At 33.2% G+C, this 20,471-nt stretch overlaps 1 protein-coding gene across 8 annotated transcripts; it reads left to right on the top strand.

Moving 5' to 3' along the window:
- Positions 1 to 6,010: 6,010 nt before the first annotated feature.
- LOC108202465 (pentatricopeptide repeat-containing protein At1g63330-like) lies at positions 6,011 to 19,113 on the top strand. Of its 8 annotated transcripts, none has more exons than XM_064084324.1 (11): positions 6,011 to 7,973; positions 8,096 to 8,317; positions 10,227 to 10,559; positions 10,930 to 11,324; positions 11,408 to 12,042; positions 13,689 to 14,383; positions 14,552 to 14,626; positions 14,949 to 15,035; positions 16,677 to 17,530; positions 18,468 to 18,584; positions 18,785 to 19,113. In XM_064084324.1, exon 1 carries the CDS (start codon positions 6,088 to 6,090, stop codon positions 7,945 to 7,947), a length of 1,860 nt encoding a protein of 619 aa, XP_063940394.1. In that variant the 5' UTR covers positions 6,011 to 6,087; the 3' UTR covers positions 7,948 to 7,973; positions 8,096 to 8,317; positions 10,227 to 10,559; positions 10,930 to 11,324; positions 11,408 to 12,042; positions 13,689 to 14,383; positions 14,552 to 14,626; positions 14,949 to 15,035; positions 16,677 to 17,530; positions 18,468 to 18,584; positions 18,785 to 19,113. The 8 variants fall into 8 exon arrangements, with proteins under 8 accessions (XP_063940394.1, XP_063940396.1, XP_063940398.1 ...); XM_064084326.1 differs by lacking the exon at positions 8,096 to 8,317 and having other exon boundaries at positions 11,408 to 11,492; positions 11,551 to 12,042; XM_064084328.1 differs by lacking the exon at positions 8,096 to 8,317 and having other exon boundaries at positions 11,408 to 11,492; positions 11,774 to 12,042.
- The last annotated feature ends 1,358 nt before the right edge of the window (positions 19,114 to 20,471 follow it).

Below are 20,471 nucleotides of genomic sequence, written 5' to 3' on the forward strand. Positions count from 1 at the left end.
TTCTTCGAAATATACATCGTGATGAATAAACATCTTAGTCAAATTACAGTATCATCTCCTGATTATTAATATTTTTATCGTTATCATGAGTGTTGTCATATAGAAACCTCTAAAAACTAAAACCTTCATGCTTAAGGCTTTTACTAAATAAATCCGGTATTCCAAAAGATAAAGTACATTCAGACTTACTACAAGTTATTTTGAGTTCTTCCATATAGAAACCTCCAAAAAACTAAAAACCTCATATTTAAGGCTTCCACCAAACAAATCCGATATTCCACAATATGAAATACACTGTTGCTGTTCATTTTTACGGAAACTTGTAGTTTCTCCATTCCAGTTGATCTATATACCATTAATACCGTCATTAAATATTGTTGTCAATTGAATAGAGTTTATTATGCTTTTTCGTGAAGCGTCTTCTTTTGCCAAATGTTGTTACCTACACCATTCTCTATAGGGGGTTATCTCCCATGACAAACTTCTGGAGGTTGAGCACTGGTTTGAGAAGTTCAGCATAATCAGACTAATTGTTATTAAGTCTAACACATCTGTGCTTGCATTATCCTGCGACTCCGCGAGATGAATCAAGAGAGCAGGATTCAAGTGCTCCTTGAATCAATTCACTGTTTCTCGGATCAGGGTTTTATATATTAGTGGTACTTTTGTTTTCATTGATGCATATATAAAATGCATCAGATTTAACCTCTGTTTCTTTCGTCATCTTTAATTGAATATTAGTGACCTTGGTCAGAATTAAATAGTGTTCCATTTTTCTATCCCTCTGTTGTGATATGTGTGTTTTCTCCATTAACGTTGATTTGTTTAGTATTGCAGTAATGTCATAATGTGTTAATGTGATATCCCTTGAAGGTTTAACACCTACTGTTGAAACTTACGGTATTATTTTGGATTCATTCTGATTCATGGATTTCTCAAGGAGGGGAAAGTTGACGAGGCTATAAACCTTTTTCATAGTCTTCCTTTGAAGGGTTTACGCCCTACAGTGATATCCTACAACTTTATGATCAAATAATTGCTGGAAGAAGCATATAAAATGCTTTTGGAATTGAAAGAAAATAATTGCTTGCCTAATGAAGTTACAATACTACACTTTTATCCGTGGCTGCTTTAAGAATAAGATGTATGATGGAGGTTATGTGCTGATAGATGAGATTTGTGCTCATGGTTTTAAAGCAGATGCCTCTACCACCTCCATGCTATTCGACTTGCTGCATTCAAAAGAGCAGATGCCTCTACCACCTCCATGCCTTGAGTACATCAAGGAGAGAGTGAATTATGGTACAAAATACTTTTAAAATGCCAGGACTTACTAATAATTTGTTACAAACTTTGACGTCAATAGCAATTGTGATATTGGAGTTGATAATATGTAATTTTGTTGAATATCAGCTTTGCAAATGGTGTCTGGGTTGTATTTGCATTATTTGACAAAATGAAAAGAATGATAAAGCTTGTGTTTTTTCTTCGACCAAATGCAGGAAGCTGGGTTCTCTGGAGATGCATACCACCAGTATATTACATTACAAGACCTGTACGGAACAAATTACCTGGACCCTTCTACTCTTGCTTTGCGGTGAAAATTTTGTCATGGGTACTGCAATCTCATGACGCAAACACTCTGCAGCATTATTATTTACTTGCATTACATTGTAAGTTTGTCTTTTATTTCTGGCAGGCTGCTAAGACTTAACTTAATTACTGTAGGGCTAACATGTAGTTGCATAATGGTGTCTTGAGTGCAGCAAATGTGAAGTACACCAACATTTCCATTTATTTCCATTTATTTATTGATGTATTAGTTATTTGTATTATATATTCTATTCGTTGTCTCTTTGCCATTTCTTCATTTCTTCACTACCTGATCCTAATCCCAGTATTCAAATCCCCCTATATTCCTTCATCAATGCCTCATTTGCAGCTTCAGCAGTTACTTCATTCGGAATATGAGGTTTGTTTTGATTAACTATTCTTGTGTGATTGACTTCAATCAACTGTTATCCGCCATCGTTGAAACATAACCATACACTGTTGCTGTTTCTTTTTACTGATACTTGTAGTTTCTCCATTCCAGTTGATCTATATACCATTAATACCGTCATTAATTATTGTTGTCAATTGAATAGAGTTTATTATGCTTTTTCATGAAGCGTCTTCTTTTGCCAAATGTTGTTACCTACACCATTCTCTATAGGGGGTTATCTCCCATGACAAACTTCTGGAGGTTGAGCACTGGTTCGAGAAGCTCAGCATAATGAGACTAATTGAACCTGGTATTGTTCCATTATTGATAGGTTGCAACAAACCTATCAATATGGACCTCCACTCTTGCAAGTTCAATAAATTCTTCTCAACGTCTTATTTTTGCAAGTACCAGAGTGCCCACCTCAGGAGCTTACATGATTTTCATGGACCACCATATACTTGTGATTTAGGCCTCATTTGTTAACGAGTGAACGAGACAGATATAGCTGGACGAGAAAAAGGTTAGCTATTCAGATTGTTTGTTGCTGTCGTAATTCAACTGAACGACTGGAAAATTCGCTGGACGAAAGAGGCTACATAACTTCGCTGGATGGTTCATATATCTTGCTTGTGTAAGTGTGTTGATGAATATGTGTGCTAATTTAACATATAATTGCTTTATATAATAACTTCTTATATTATAATATATTTATGATTATAAAATTAATAAAATAAATAGTTAATTTTAATTAACAAGATTTGAATCTTATAAAATAGTGGCTTATATATTAACACATCGATTATTATTTTAAAAGAAATGCATTTATTATTATATAGAGATAATTGATAAGAAATTTGTATTGTAAATTTTTTTCATGTTAATTTAATGAATTATCCATTATAAATCTTATTTTCTAATAAAAATAATTATTAAATAAATTTAATATATAATTTTAAGTCATTCAGATTTAATTTAACAAATGATTCAAAAATACAATCATCCAGATATTTACTCATTCAGAATTTTCATTCATCCAGAAAATATGATCCAGATTTAACAAATGACCCCTTAATCGTCACAAGTGTATCTTTGACCGATACATGGGTTGTGTTAGGCTGCTCATTAGGAGGTTCAAAAATCATCCTTTTTTTTTCAAATTTTAAATATGTTATTTATAATATATATGACGTTGTATTTATTATATACTAGATTCACGTTTCATATGTATTAGATAATAGAATTTGTAATAAAACTAAGAATTTATAGTGACTTACCACGAAACTCCATAAAAAACTATAAATTATATATATATTGAATTATTATATTTTACAAATTCTATGAAATATGAATTATGTTGAATATTAAACTAAGGGAGTTGAAGGTGTATTCGTCGTGATTTTAATAGATTAATTTATGAATGTTAATAGATTGTATGTGATTTTGGGCGGATTCTTAATAAAATGTCGTTTAACTGGTATAGTTTTGTTAGGATTTAAGCACAATACTTTAAAATATTATATATTTTGGTGGAATTTCAAAAAGTTCAAAATATACCGACCATATATCATTTTATGAAGTTCAAAAAAATCTATCAGTATCCGAATACCATCACATTTCAATGGATTTTAAAAAATCCCAATTGAATACCGTTAGATTTTATAGCATAATTGAAAATCCGATTAAATACCACCATATATTGTAGATATAAAATTCCAATTGAATACCACGAATGAAAAATCTTTAAAAATCCCAATTAAATACACCTGTTAAATATAATTTCGCTTATTTATAAACACTCTAAAATCATCAATATACTTATATAAAGGAGAAGCGAGGGGCGTGTAGGTGGCGCCTCTCACATCGCTCCGTTCTATTTTTCTAAATTTCTGGAATTTTTGGATGAAAAATATCAAAAATTAGAACTACCTTTTTTAGTTTCGGGTATATTATAAGCAAGTTTCAGAATCTGATTTTGTTTCAGATTATTTATGGAATATAGTAGTTTGAAAGTTTTAATCTGATTTTGTTTTAGATTATTTAATTATGGGAAAAAGTAGCACATAAGTCTTTCTGCACCTATAAATACCCCGGTAGATCGTAGGTTTTTGAATCATCTAAATACAACCTCCTCTCTCTCAATACCACAACCCTACCTCTCTAATGATAGTTCGCTTGCTTGATTTCTAACTCGGTGGTGCTATTCTTCTGCAACAATAAGTGAAGGCTCTTTATATAGTATTAAAAAAATAAAGGTTGTTGCAAGCAAAGGTAGTTTTAGACCGCTATGCGGGAGTCGACAAATTCAAACATGGGAAAAGAATATAGTCTTGACATGATATTGATGGATGATATCAATAAATTAACTATTAGTGATGTATGTTTATTGGTTATTCTTTTATAATATTTGTTTTGTTCATCGGACATGTTTGTTGTTGTTAATTTTTATATGATTTATTTTTTATACATGAAAATATGGTGGAGAAGCGAGGGGCGTGTAGGTGGCGCCTCTCACATCGCTCCGTTCTATTTTTATAATTTTTTGGAATTTTTGGATGAAAAATATCAAAAATTAGAACTACCTTTTTTGGTTTCGGGTATATTGCAAGAAAATTTCAGAATCTGATTTTGTTTCAGATTATTTATGGAATATAGTAGCTTAAAAGTTTTAATCTGATTTTGTTTCAGATTATTTAATTATGAGAAAGAGTAGCACACAAGTATCTCTGCACCTATAAATACCCATATAGATTGTAGGGTTTTGGATCATCTAAACACAACCTACTCTCACTCAATACTACAACCTCACAGATTTAAGTTGAATGTTTTTGTGCACAATCAATCCAAAAAATAGTAGCTTAAAAGTTTTAATCTGATTTTGTTTCAGATTATTTAATTATGAGAAAGAGTAGCACACAAGTATCTCTGCATCTATAAATACCCATATAGATTGTAGGGTTTTGGATCATCTAAACACAACCTACTCTCACTCAATATTACAACCTCACAGATTTAAGTTAGATGTTTTTGTGCACAATCAATCCAAAAAAATTGGAGAAAGGTGACAATGTAAGAACATGATTACTTTTCAAAAAAAAAAACACAAATAAAATTAAGATTCGTCGTGCTTTAAATTGTTAATTACGTGTATAAATTTATTTTCATTTTTTCACCATGAATTATAGTCCAATTTTGCAATTTTATATATTAGTATTGGTATTACATCAAGATTTTTATAATATAAAATATATTTATCCTACAAATATTAATTTTGAAACATTAATATACTTTTTATAGACATCCACAAAATTATTTTATTCTACAAATATTAATATTGAATCATTAATATAATTTTTATAAGCCGCCGCAACGCGCGGCTTCTCAACTAGTAATAACTAAGAGCAAGTGCGATAGGTTAACTATTTCCTTGTATAATACTATGAAATAGTGAATCTTAGATTTAGAAGATCAACTTTTAGTGTCAACTCCTATAGAAATTCTTATTTTTGTTCCCTATTATTATTTTAACAATAAATTTTAGGAAAAGAAGGAAGAAATGAGAGAAAAGATAAAAAAAAAAAGAAATAAATTGTTTATTCATAAATATTAAATATATAATGATTAGAGATTACCTAAAATAGGTAATAATTAGAAAATTTGGAAATGCGCTAATAATTTAGATAATCAGCATATAATGGTGGACACTGATACATTACCCAAATATAAATATAGAACCTCATTTAGATATATCATTGTTCATATTATTTTTAATTAACTAAGCAAACATCCCATTTTTAATGTTCCATATGTTTTTTATATGTCATTTTTGACTTGAGCACGCACTTTTAGGTTAGTAGACTAGATGTTAATTATTATTATTTTTAATTAATTTTTTTGTGAAATAAAATTTGAATTACATAATTTTTCATAGAAAAAACATTCAAAAATAATATTTTTAACTGTTCGGTCAAAACAATTAAAAAATACTATGTATCACAAGTTAAAACGTCTTATATCAAAAATAGAGGGAGTATAATTGGAGGGGGAGAGCATTATTAAAGTCGAATACAGAAAAAGGGAAAGTAAGTGAGAGAGTGAGGAGGATGATGATGTCGAGAATGAGAAGCGCTTTCACTGCTTGCTTCACTTCAGACGCTGTTTGTGACAAGGGCTTTCTTGGATTTCTCAGACATGGTACTCCTGCTCTTACTACTGCTAGTTCTTCTTGTCGTGTTATTACACTTTCTCAATCCTCCACTTGCCCTAACCCTAATCACATACCCAATCATCTTTCGGAATTTGACCAATTACTGTTGGAGAAATCTAGAGTTGGTTTTGATAAGCTCGATGATGCTCTTCGAGTGTTTGATAAAATGCTCCGTATGAAGCCTCTTCCTATTGTCATGAAATTTAATCAACTCTTGGCCGCCCTTGTCAAGATGAAACATTACTCCGCGGCTGTCTCCGTCTTTTCAAAGATGTGCACTTTTAACATTGCTGTTGATATAGTTACTTATAGTATTGTAATCAACTGTTGTTGCCATTTGAAACGCGTTGATTATGGCTTTGCGCTGTTGGCTGCCATCTTTAAGCGTGGTTTTGTCCCTACTATCGTTACCTACACAACTCTTGTTAGGGGACTCATATCCCAGGATAGGTTTCTTGAGGCTGAGCTTATGTTCAAGAACCTTCTCAAGTACAATGAGATTCAGCCCAATGCAGTTATTTTTAACACCATCATTGACGGCCTCTGCAAAACTGGCAACACTTCCCAGGCTATGATGTTGCTTAGATACATGGAGAAGAAAGGTTGTATGCCGAACGTTGTAAATTATAACACTATTATTGATGGTTTGTCCAAAGACAGATTAGTCGATGATGCTCTGGGTCTTCTTGCCGAAATGAGAGACAAAGGCATTCAACCAGATGTTGTAACCTACAGCTCACTAATTCTAGGTCTGTGCAACTTTAACCGATGGGATGATATAACACAATTGTTAAAAGATATGGACAAACACAAAATTTCTCCAGATAAGCATACTTATAATATATTGATTGATGCACATGCCAGAGATGGAAAGGTCAAAGATGCTGAATATCTAATAGAGTTAATGATTCGAAGAGGCCAACCTGCGGATGTAGTCACATATAATACGCTAATGGATGGATACTGCTTGAGAGGAGAGTTGGATAAAGCGTTAGCAGTGCTCAGAATCATGAGAAATGAGGGGATTTTCCCCGATGCTCATACCTATACCATATTGATCAATGGTTATTGTAAAAAGATGAAAGTAGACACAGCCATACATCTCTTAGAAGAAATGACCCTGAAAGGTTTAACACCTGCAATCGAAACGTACAATACTATTCTAGATGGGTTATTTCGTGCGCGTAGGCTTGATGAAGCACATAAGTTTTATAAGAAGATGTTAAACCAAGGTGTTAAACGGAATGTAGTGACATGCAGGATCTTGTTGCATGGACTTTGCTGGAATGGACTTGTTGTTGAAGCAATGTCCGTGTTTCACAAGATGGAGTCATGTGGTTTAGTTCCTGACATACAAATTTATTCTATTCTGATTCATGGATTGTTCAAGAATGGCAAGGTTGACGAGGCAAGAAACCTTTTTCAAACTATTCTTTTCAAGGGTTTACGGCCTAGTGTCATATCTTACAACATTATGATCCAAGGATTCTGTCAAGAGGGGTTGCTGGAAGAAGCATATAATATACTCTTGGAAATGGAAGAAAACAATTGCTTGCCTGAGGAAGTTACATACAATACTCTTATCCGCGGCTGCTTTAAGAATAAGATGTATGATGGAGCTTGTGTGCTTATAGATGAAATGTGTGCTCATGGTTTCAAAGCAGATGCCTCTACCACCTCCATGCTATTTGATTTGCTGCAATCGAAGGAGCAGGACCCTGCGCTCCATGCTTTGCAAAAGAAGTTCATGCCTTGAGTACATCAATGAGAGAGTTTATTAAGGTACAAAATACTTTTAAATTGCCGGAACTTTGTAATAGTTTGCTACAATATTTTAAATCAATAGCAATTGTGATATTGGAGTTGATAAAATATTTGAGTTTGTTAAATATTTACTTTTGAAGTGGTGGCCGTGTTGTCTTTGCATCATTTTGCAAAACGAGAAGTATGATAAAGCATGCATTTTTTCTTCGGCAAAATACTAGAAGCTGGGTTCTTAGGGGATGCATACCACCTGTGTATTACGAGACCTACTTGGAACAAATTAGCTGGATCCTTCTACTCTTTCTTTTCGTAAAAAGTTTGCCATGACACTCTGCAGCATTATATTTTACTTGCATTACATTGTAAGTTTGTCTTCTATTTTTGCAGTCGACTACCAGTTATTTCAAGTACTGTATGGGTTACATGTAGTTGCATAAAGGTGTCTTCAGTGCAGCAAATGTGAAGTACACCAACATTTCCATTTATTTTGTTGATATATTAGTTCTTAGTATTATATATTTTATTCCTTGTCTCTTTGTAATTTTAATATCTCTTCTAAAATACAGGGAAATGATCCAAAATACTATCCTCTGTTTTTAAATTTGTTTTCATTTTCAAATAATTAATTTTTTTTCATTTTACTATGTTCACAAAATTTTATATAAATTGCCTAAATTTAAGTTTGTTTATACGGAAATACTCTAAGCAACTAAGTATGAGCCTATCTGTAACTATTATATAAAACCATTGCGGAGACGATGAGAAAGGCTGTCACTACATCCTCAGTGTCTTACTATTATTTACTTTCTCATTTCTCACAACCTGATCCTAGTCCCAGTATTCAAATCCCCATATATTCCTTCTTCATCTATACCTCATTTGTAGCTTCAGCAGTTACTTCATAAGGAATATGAGGTTTGTTTTGATATTAACTATTCTTTATGATTGACTTCAATCAACTGTTATCCGCCATCGCTAAAACATAACAATACACTGTTGCTGTTTCTTTTTAGTGATATTTGTACATTCTCCATTCCAGTTGATCTATATACCATTAATACCGTCATTTATTATTGTTGTCAACTGAATAGAGTTTATAATGCTTTTTCATGAAGTGTCTTCTTTTGCCAAATGTTATCTACACCATACTCTTAGAGCAACTCCAATGGGGGTACCATTAATACACTGTTGCTGTTTCATGAAGCGTCTTCTTTTGCCAAATGTTGTTACCTACACCATACTCTTAAGGGGTTATCTCTCATGACAAACCTCTGTAGGTTGAGCACTGGTTCGAGAAGCTCAGCATAATCAGACTAATTGAACCTGGTGTTGTTCCATTATTGATAGGTTGCAACAAACCTATCAATATGGACCTTCCACTCTTGCAAGTTTAATAAATATGTTCTCAACATCATATTTTTGTTTTGGGCTGCTAACAAGCGCTTTTAAGTTCGCAAAGTACCAGAGTGCCCACCCTAGGAGCTTCCATGATTTTCATGGACCAGCATATACTTGTGATTTAATTGTCACAATTCTATTAGTTCTGACCATTAGATCCAGGCGTGGCAAAACAGTTAACAGAAGCACCTTCATATCCAAAGCTATTCACGACCCATGCCAAAAGCCATTCATTCAGCATCTTCCGCATCTTTCATTCCATGATTTCAATCATTAGCTGTTGTTCATTTTAATTCCTTTTGCTAATCCCCAGGGGACCATTCCATTTATCCGTTCTTCTCTCGGAGACCTCTTTTTTAGTTTTGTCTTTGTCATTGATTAGCGATACGTCTACCTGATCTCCCCAAATGAACATGTCAGTAGGATGGTACATGCCAATGTTCGAGTAAATGCTATATACATACATAGTTATATTCACGTCTCCTGATTAGCAAAAACGTCCACTTCTTGGGTGATTCAACTTGTAAAGGTTAGTTTTCTCCAAAAACTTTTTTTTTTTTTTTATGTTTTTGTTGTGTTCTTTGGTTTGTGTTGCTGATAAAGATGATAGGATTGATTGATGATCTTTTTGTGCTAAAGTCAAGATTATGGGATGTTTTGTGTTCGTTTGAAGTTTTGGTATCGAACTATATGATCTCACAATTGTTGTGAGTTTGACCACTTTATCTTTATTTATAAATTTATTTTTATTGTATTTACAAGACCACTTTACTTTCAAATGCATAAATATTAAAGCTTGATGGTGTTTTTTTTGGGTTTTATGTGTGTGAACTCTGATTGTATTGGTTTCTTTATTGCTTGATGTTTTTGTAGAGTTTGGTGCGTGCAGGAGTTGTGAAGAAACTTTGAGGAGTTTTGGGCCATTCTTGATTTAGGTCATTACTAAATGTGGACCATAAGGAGTGTTGTCTACATGATGGGCTTCTGTGGTCAAGGACTCAAGGTTCTGGGCAACACTTTAATGGGGACTTTTCAATGGCTGTAGTTCAAGCTAATAATTTACTGGAGGCTCAGAGTCAGCTTGAATCAGGCTGTCTGAGCTTTAACGAGTCAGGCCTGTATTGTACTATTGTAGGAGTTTATGATGGACATTGTGGCCCTGAGACATTGCCTTTATCAGTGTTCAACTCTTTCAGCTTCTAAAGAGTAACTATCTTTTCTTCCAATAGAGTTTTAAGTCATTGTATTGGATTTGTTAGTTTCTTACAAGAACTAAGATATACTAAATGGACGCAAACTGTAGATTTTGTTGAATACTGATGCTTATTATTCGTTTGAACCTTCATGATGACCAAATAAATGTTGTGGCTTACTTGTTTCGTGCATGTTTTTGTTTTAGGCGAAACCCTATTACATTTGACACGTACCTTAAAAAAAACATAGGGTGGTTCCATTCATGTATGGGAAACCAAATAAAATGAACTTGTAAACAATTGAGGAATCATTGATGTGTATGCTTTTAGTCTCTCTTACTTTTCCATGGGTTTGAGGTTAAGTATCTATCTGTGTTTTGCAGAATTTGCATCTGAGCATCAATCCATGTCAGAGGAGTTAATAAGAAAGGCATTTCATGCAACAGAAGAGAGTTATACATCTATTATTCGCAAGCAATGGCCAATACAAATTACAACTTGCCGCAGTCGGGTCCTGTTGCTGGGTTGGAGTGATATGCATGGAAATCTCTATATTGCAAATCTTGGTGACTCATGTGCTGTGTTAGGCACACTTGTCAAGCCAAGAGGGGAAGTTCTTGCTATTCAGCTTTCAGCGGAACATAATACGTGCATCGAGTACGAAGACGAGAGTTGCATTCTGTTCACCCAGATGATCGGCAGATAGTTGTAATCATATGTAGTTCCTGTCTTCAGGTCCCAGATCTGTCTTTCAAAAGCCGAGAACAACTCAAAAAATGTAAGACTCTGAACTTGTAAATATATACTTTTCACTAGCCATTTGGGCTGCCACAATGATGTCTAACACCTTGAAGGCCTCAGTTGTGGTGTTTACCGGAACCGGCTCCATGGCTATTCTTCTCAGCCACTATCATCCTTCTGGAACTATTTTTGCCTTTGCAAATGAGTAAGTTTCACAATTACATTCTTAATTTGAGTATTGCCCTTACCTTCCTTGATTGCAGGTGCTGATTGAAGGTACATGGAGGTTCCAGTTAGTATTTAAAGTTGAAAGAAACAGGCACCTGCCCTGTAAATTTATCCTGGGTTTCTTTTGACTGGTTTCAGAGGTTATGGACAAACTGGCAAAGGAGGATATTTTAACTAAATGCGGAACAAATGCTTACATTATTAATAAGCTGAAGGTTTTTTATATATAACTTATGTTTCTATTTATTTCCTTGTTAGTTTTCCTTTCGTGATCCTCACTGTCATGGAAACAACAGTTCCAGAAATCTGACTATGAATTTGAAGCTGTCAAAGAGGAAAATTATGGCCAGATATTTCGAAATGGCAGTAAAGTTCAGCCAAACATGGATGAGGATCATATGTGCATGAGATAAATGTAGACCAACTATATTTGACTTGTATATATTTTCTTTTTTAGGGGCGAAGTGTTTCTCTTCTGCTAACTAAGTACGGGATCCAGTAACTAATTAGCTTCTATTCTTGTTTATGTATGTATCCTCTCTACTGAAAACTCTTACTTCCAATTTTTTTAAAGCTCCTTTAAGTTCTGGTTAATGAGTTTTTGCAAGTTTTCAATTTTACCTACATATGTGAGTCAAGATAGAAAATAAGTCTGAGAAGAATGCATAAATTATTTTTAGTTGTAATCTAATTTATAATTGCAGATCTCATATGTTTTTGTATAAGCTTTCTTGTAAGACTATAAATTTGTTTTATCAAATATTTGTGTGGGAGTTAATTTATAGTGATAAACATAATGTGATGTCACCTATCCTTTACCTTATAGAATAGTAGCGGTGATCGCGGTGCGGGCGGTGCAGTTTTTCGCTAAAACCGCGAACCAAACCGCATTGAAAACTCAAACCGAACTGCACCACGCTACAAAAAAACCGTATAAACCGCATCACAAAAATGCGGTGCGGTTTGTATGAAGAATAAATATTTTTAGTTGAAGTCATAAAAAAAATTGAATATATGATAATTAAAACCTTTTCTTGTAATGAATTCATATAATATTTATCATTTCAGAGCTGCAACAACTACTAAAATAACACAAACAAAAGTGTAAATATAATAATAAATATAAATACTAACTACTAAGAGACATATTATTGTAATATATTCATATCATACTAATTTGGTATAATAGTAATGCAAGATTGATAAAATAATAATTAATTATTATTTGAAGAGATTTAACAAATATATGGAACATAATTATAAATAATATATATGTATATAATATAATTTTATTTGATAATCATTAATATATATATATATATATAGGCTCATGATCAAATAGAAACCACTCTTAAAATAAAAACTAGAAACCAGTTTACCTACCACTATTTATAACTACGGGTATCACTAATTTATACTGCACTAATCACTGTTTTTATACAGTATGTAAACATCGATTTTTCTTATCAAAATTGAGAAAATCTACTTATCAAAATTATTGATAATCGATTATAGATGATTAATTTCATCCGTATGAAGGTTCTTGGTGGTAGGTTGCCGCAAGAGAAGTTGTATGATGATAGTAAGTAGTCGTTAGTTTTGTATGTTATGATGGAAAGTGTATGTGACTATTGGTGATGATAGACAATAGTGGCAAGTCATAGAAACGTTTGGTAATGGTGGTAAGAGGTCCATTATTACGATTTGGGTGAAGATGATGGTCATATACGTTGCATATATGTGTATATATATATTTATATTCGCGTGATATGATATATATAAATTAGTGATATGTTATGTACAAATTAGTGAATTCTGTAGTTAAAAATAGTGATAAAAAACTGTCCAAAAACTGGTTTTTAGTTTTTAGGCTATTTTGGTTTCTATTGGAGTAGGACTCTATATATATATATATATATATATATATATATATATATATATATATATATATATTATAATATTGCGGTGCGGTGCAGTTTGAACCACACTACTAATATGTCAAACCGCAACCCGCACCGCACCGCGTGGTTTGTGAAAAATACAAACCGCAACCGCACCACGAAAATTAAAAACCGCGTTTTGTGGTGCGGTGCGGGCGGTTTACGCGGTTTGGACGGTTTTTTGATCACCCCTATAGAATAGTATTGCTCAATTATTTTACAATCACTTGTAGGTATTTTTATCACGCTCTTGCAATGGACTACATTACTGTTTCCATGTTTCACAACAAGCTCGAAGTAGAGAAGTAGAAGTCAACCATACCACTGTGCACAAACTAATTGATAAGATGACAAAAGAAGGGTTTGACGAAGCTCAAAGCAATAGAAGACTTGGTGTGAAAATGGAGCATTAAAATTACATTTGGTGCATGAATCAGATTTGTTGATCGATATTTACATATTCCTTTTATTTTTGTAGGCAAGCCGGTGATCAATCCTTATTTAACTGAGAAAAAATTGCATGAAGTCGAGAAAAACAAACTTGAACCTTAATTAGATGGTGGAAGTTCTGTAGGCACATTACAACGCAAGTTTCTATAATTTTCTTGTGAACAGATTTTTAATATGAAAATTATGTTGATAGGAGCTAAAAGAGCTCTAAAGGAAGATGAACCACTTAAAACCTCAGACAATTGTTACATAATTGATCAAATTATTTCTCCTCTAACTTGAACAGAATGATTCACTACTTTAACTCTTTAGTGATAACCAGGAAGCAAAGAAAATTGTCTACTTGTGGCGGAGCTCAATTAGATCAGATCTAACTCGCATGATAGCCGAGCCTGATGCTTATCAAAACGGATGTGTCAGGAGTGACCATACTGTTGTAAGGATGAAAGAGCATGGAACCCTCACAAGCAGAGCTCAGGTTTGTCCGGTCAACAACTGCCTTAAATTTACCAAGTCAGAGATGTTTTGCTTTTTGATTTTCTATGTTCCGTGACCCAAAAACCTGTAATCTGACCTTTTTTAATCAAGCAACCAACAGCTTCTAGAGAGAGTTTTGCACAAGTAATGAAAATTGTGAAAATTGCAGGGAGTTTGATGCAATCATGTGTAGCAAGTCGTCATCTCAGAGCAAGTGGTCACAAAAGCAGGCAATGCAAGTGCTGTAAGCTTCATGGTTGTGTTTTTATATTTAGTTAATTGTCATCGGCCATTAAAGAGATCCAATGTCATAAGATTAATACTCTATATACACACACAAAAAGTATCATTTTCTGATTTCAAAGTTGTGCATGTATATCCCCCTTCTGTTAATTATATGTATATCCTCACGATAAGATTTTTTAGTGCAGAATAAGAATGTAACAATAAAATGACATATTGTTGTTGAGTATTACAGTAATGACCAACCAACCTAATTTCTAGAACGAAAGTAGTCTTAAACGACTCTTTTGTAGAGGCTTAAGTTTTCATTTTTTTGGTGACAGGTTAAGGATCCTATCCTTCAGTGCACTAAACGCCAGAAGACTCAAGTCGCCTAAAAAGAATCGGACTATATGGCCATATAATTTCTGGTGCTTATTTCTACTTATCCCTATTTCATGAGCCTAATAGACTTTTCTACTTCATATATCACTTGAATCAGTTTTCTACCTTTTTTTGTTGAGCCTTTTTTTTTAGTATACATTCTCTCTCATTTCATTCAACACTTCTTCTATCAAGCATGTATATCGAGCATGTATGTGTCCATTTATAAAAATAAGCGATTCATACCAGGTTCGTGCCTTGCATGCAGGGCCATTCCATACCTTTTGAGGGCTCAGGGGCCAAAAAAGAAAATGGGCCCTATTTTTTTTTTGCTTCGCTAAATTTGATAAAATATAACCTTGTAACAATGCAAACTCAAATTTTAGTCAACTTCCGTAAGAAAATAACTATAAAATGATGAAGTTTAGCGATAAAGTGTACCGGATGTAAAAAAAAGAAGATTAAACAAATATTTGATGACATTTATCTGTTAGTGCATGATTGATAGTACCATTAGTTTAGGTACGGACGTAGTCACTTAGGATAGAATAGGCTTACAGGACTGATATATACTAATAACAATACATAAATTATAAAAATTTTGGGCCCTTAAATTTTTTGGGCCCTGGGCGGTCGCCCTGGTTGCCCTCCCTCTGGGCCGGGCCTGCTTGCATGGGCACTAATGCTAGTTAAAACTGATATAACAATCCAGTATCTATACACACTTAGCATCTTTTTGCTCCAAAGCTTTGGCCTTCTTTTTCTGTTCTGCAAACCTACCTTCAAGCATTGAAACCTTTTCTTCTAGTAATGAAATATTTTCTTCCAAATAAATCCTTTTGTTATTCAGTTGGGTTACAATATATGTGCCTTCCTTCAATCTCAACATCGAACCATTCAAACTAATCACTGGTAATTTTTTTTCATAATTAAAGAAAAAATTCATCACTAATTCATTGCTTGCAATTAATAAAACCAAAAACTTACTTATGATTGACAACATGTATTAAATCTTTGTCTAGTGTTTTTCAAAGACCAAGAACGGTAAATCTTTGCTTTCTGTCAGCAAATCACAAATATTATTATGTGCTGAAAGTTGAGAAGATCTTACTGAGTTCATTGACCTGGAGCAAACTTGAGGTGATTTTGCTGAGTTCATTGACATGGAGTTTTCAAATATCAGCTTTTTCAGAAGAACATTAATATTTTTAAATTTTTTGGATATAAATGTTAAAGAAATTTTATATTCGTTATGTGATTAAGAACAAGGATTTGTTCAAAAAGTCTTATTTTTTTAAACATTAATATTTTTATAATTTTTTAGATATAAATGTTAAAGAAGTATTTTATATTCGTTATTTGATTAAAAACAAAGACTTATTTTAATAAAAGTTGAGTTTTATGTATTTTTTCCCTAGAAATAAACTCTTATTTTTCTGGAAAATAGAATTAGCCAAAAAGCACGCTTAGTTTTGGAAGTTTCGTTGTCTTGCAATATGACTTATAGTCGGTTTGTCCTAGCGGACTTAAAACTGTTTCTGGCCTATTTATATAATAAGTTAATTAGTTATTTTTATTAAACTGTGTAATTTTTAAAAATAAATATATAATTTAAATTTTAAAAGTGCTTATCAAAAAATTGTAGAAGACTGATTTTTTTTTTCTTCTTGCACACAAACACCACCTAGATTAAAGAAAATGGTCTCACCTGGGGTCAAAGTCATTTTAAATGCGTTACCAACAATACAAATGCAAAAGACAAGCAGCATTCTCTTTTTTTAAAGAAACAACGGAGGAGCAGAGTTTCTAAAAACAAGGGCAAGTGCAAGATGAAGACGATGATGAGAACGAGGAGGGCTTTCACTACTGGCCTCACTTCAAACACTCTTCTTCCACTCCCAAGACCTATACTATATTCTCTTTTGGATGGCTTATTTCGTACGCGTAGGCTTGATGAAGCACAAAAGTTTTATAGGAAGATGTTAAACCAAGGTGTTAAACTGGATATAGTGACATGCAGGATCTTGTTGCACGGACTTTGCTGGAATGGACTTGCTGTAGAAGCAATGTCCGTGTTGCATGAGATGGAGTCATGTGGCTTAATTCCTGATATACGCATTTATAATATCTTGATTCATGGATTGTTCAAGGACGGCAAGGTTGATGAGGCCAGAAGCCTTTTTTATAATCTTCGTTTGAAGGGTTTACAGCCTAGTGTCATATCTTACAACACTATGATCCAAGGATTCTGTCAAGAGGGGTTGCTGGAAGAAGCATATAGCATACTTTTGGAAATGGAAGAAAACAATTGCTTGCCTAATGAAGTTACATACAACACTCTTATCTGTGGATGCTTTAAGAATAAGATGTATGATGGAGCTTGTGTACTTATAGATGAGATGTGCATTCATGGTTTCAAAGCAGATGCCTCTACCACCTCCATGCTATTGGATGTGCTGCAACCGAAGGAGCAGAACCCCGCCCTCCTTGCTATGCAGAAGAAGTTCATGCCTTGAGTACATCAATGATCGAGTTTATTAAGGTACAAAATACTTTTAAATTGCCGGAACTTTGTAATAGTTTGCTAAAGAAACTTAAATCAATAGCAACTGTGATATTGGAGTTGATAAAATATTTAATTTCATGAAATATTTACTTGGGAAATGGTGGCCGTGTTGTATTTGCATCATTTTACAAAATGAGAAGTATGATAAAGCATGCATTTTTTCTTCGACAAAATGCTAGAAGCTGGGTTCTCAGCGGATGCATACCACCATTATAGTTGCATAAAGGTGTCTTGAGTGCAGCAAATGTGAAGTACATCAACATTTCCATTTATTTTGTTGATATATTAGTTCTTAGTATTATATATTCTGTTCTCTATCTCTTTATAATTCTAATATCTCTTCTAAAATACAGGGAAATAATCCAAAATACTATCCTCTGTTTCTAAATTTGTTTTCTGTTTCAAATAATAAACTTGTTTTCATTTTTACTATGTTCACAAATTTTTATATAAATTGCCTAAATTCATTCGGTAATACTCTATGCAACTAATAAGTATAAACCCATCTGTAACTATTGTTTTAAAATATAACACCATTCTGGAGATGATGAGAAAGGCTGTCACTATATCCTCTGTCTTACTCTTTACACCATTTCTAATTTATTACTCACTTTCTCATTTCTTCACTACCTGATCCTAGTCCCAGTATTAAATCCCCCTATATTCCTTCTTCATCTATACCTCATTTGCAGCTTCAGCCGTTACTTCATTAAGAATATGAGGTTCGTTTTGGTTAACTATTCTTGTGTGATTGACTTCAATCAACTGTTATCCGCCATCGTTAAAACATAATCGGAAAGTCTCTATATGAAGTTACAATACTACACTCTTATCCGTGGCTGCTTTAAGAATAAGATGTATGATGGAGGTTGTGTGCTGATAGATGATATTTGTGCTTATGGTTTTAAAGCAGATGCCACTACCACCTCCATGCTATTCGATTTGCTGCATTCAAAAGAGCAGGACCCCGCACTCCTTGCTTTGCAGAGAAGTTCATGCCTTGAGTACATCAAGGAGAGAGTGTATTATGGTACAAAATACTTTTAAAATGCCAGGACTTACTAATAATTTGTTACAAACTTTGACGTCAATAGCAATTGTGATATAGGAGTTGATAATATGTAATTTTGTTGAATATCAGCTTTGCAAATGGTGTCTGGGTTGTATTTGCATTATTTGACAAAATGAAAAGAATGATAAAGCTTGTGTTTTTTCTTCGACCAAATGCAGGAAGCTGGGTTCTCTGGAGATGCATACCACCAGTATATTACATTACAAGACCTGTACGGAACAAATTACCTGGACCCTTCTACTCTTGCTTTGCGGTGAAAATTTTGTCATGGGTACTGCAATCTCATGACGCAAACACTCTGCAGCATTATTATTTACTTGCATTACATTGTAAGTTTGTCTTTTATTTCTGGCAGGCTGCTAAGACTTAACTTAATTACTGTAGGGCTAACATGTAGTTGCATAATGGTGTCTTGAGTGCAGCAAATGTGAAGTACACCAACATTTCCATTCATTTATTGATGTATTAGTTATTTGTATTATATATTCTATTCGTTGTCTCTTTGCCATTTCTTCATTTCTTCACTACCTGATCCTAATCCCAGTATTCAAAGCCCCCTATATTCCTTCATCTATACCTCATTTGCAGCTTCAGCAGTTACTTCATTAGGAATATGAGGTTTGTTTTGATTAACTATTCTGTAATTGACTTCAATCAACTGTTATCCGCCATCTTTAAAACATAACCATACACTGTTGCTGTTTCTTTTTACTGATACTTGTAGTTTCTCCATTCCAGTTGATCTATATACCATTAATACCGTCATTAATCATTGTTGTCAATTGAATAGAGTTTATTATGCTTTTTCATGAAGCGTCTTCTTTTGCCAAATGTTGTTACCTACACCATTCTCTATAGGGGGTTATCTCCCATGACAAACTTCTGGAGGTTGAGCACTGGTTCGAGAAGCTCAGCATAATCAGACTAATTGAACCTGGTATTGTTCCATTATAGATAGGTTGCAACAACTCTTGCAAGTTTAATAAATTCTTCTCAACGTCTTATTTTTGTTTCGGGACCTTCCACTCTTGCATTATTGATAGGTTGTAACAAGCTTTGTAAGTTGGCAAGTACCAGAGTGCCACCTCAGGAGCTTACATGATTTTCATGGACCAGCATATACTTGTGATTTAATCGTCACAATTGTATCTTTGACTGATACATGGGTTGTGTTAGGCTGCTCCTTAGGAGCTTCAAAAATCATCCTTTTTTTTTTCCAAATTTTAAATATGTTATTTATAATACAAGATATATGACCTTGTATTTATTATATACTAGAATCACCTTTCACATGTATCAGATAATAGAATTTGTAATAAAACTAAAAATTTATAGTGACTTACCACGAAACTCCATAAAAAACTATAAATTATATTTATATTGAATTATTATATTTTACTAATTCTATGAAATATGAATTATGTTGAATATTAAACTAAGGGAGTTGAAGGTGTATTCGTCGTGATTTTAATAGATTAATTTATGAATGTTAATAGATTGTATGTGATTTTGGGCGGATTCTTAATAAAATGTCGTTTAACTAGTATAGTTTTGTTAGGATTTAAGCACAATACTTCAAAATATTATATATTTTGGTGGAATTTCAAAAAGTTCAAAATATACCGACCAATACCACAAATCCATCATTTTATGAAGTTCAAAAAAATCTATCATATCTGAATACCATCACATTTCAATGGATTTTAAAAAATCCCAATTGAATAGCGTTAGATTTTATAGCATAATTGAAAATCCGATTAAATATCACCATATATTGTAGTATGATATAAAATTCCAATTGAATACCACGAATAAAAATCTTTAAAAATCCCAATTAAATACACC

Source organism: Daucus carota, chromosome 9, assembly GCF_001625215.2.
Source record: "Daucus carota subsp. sativus chromosome 9, DH1 v3.0, whole genome shotgun sequence".
Taxonomy (NCBI): domain Eukaryota; kingdom Viridiplantae; phylum Streptophyta; class Magnoliopsida; order Apiales; family Apiaceae; genus Daucus; species Daucus carota.

Coding starts and splice junctions, on each gene's coding strand:
- LOC108202465 (XM_064084324.1), top strand. CDS start 6,088: ATGATGATGTCGAGAATGAGAAGCGCTTTCACTGCTTGCTTCACTTCA.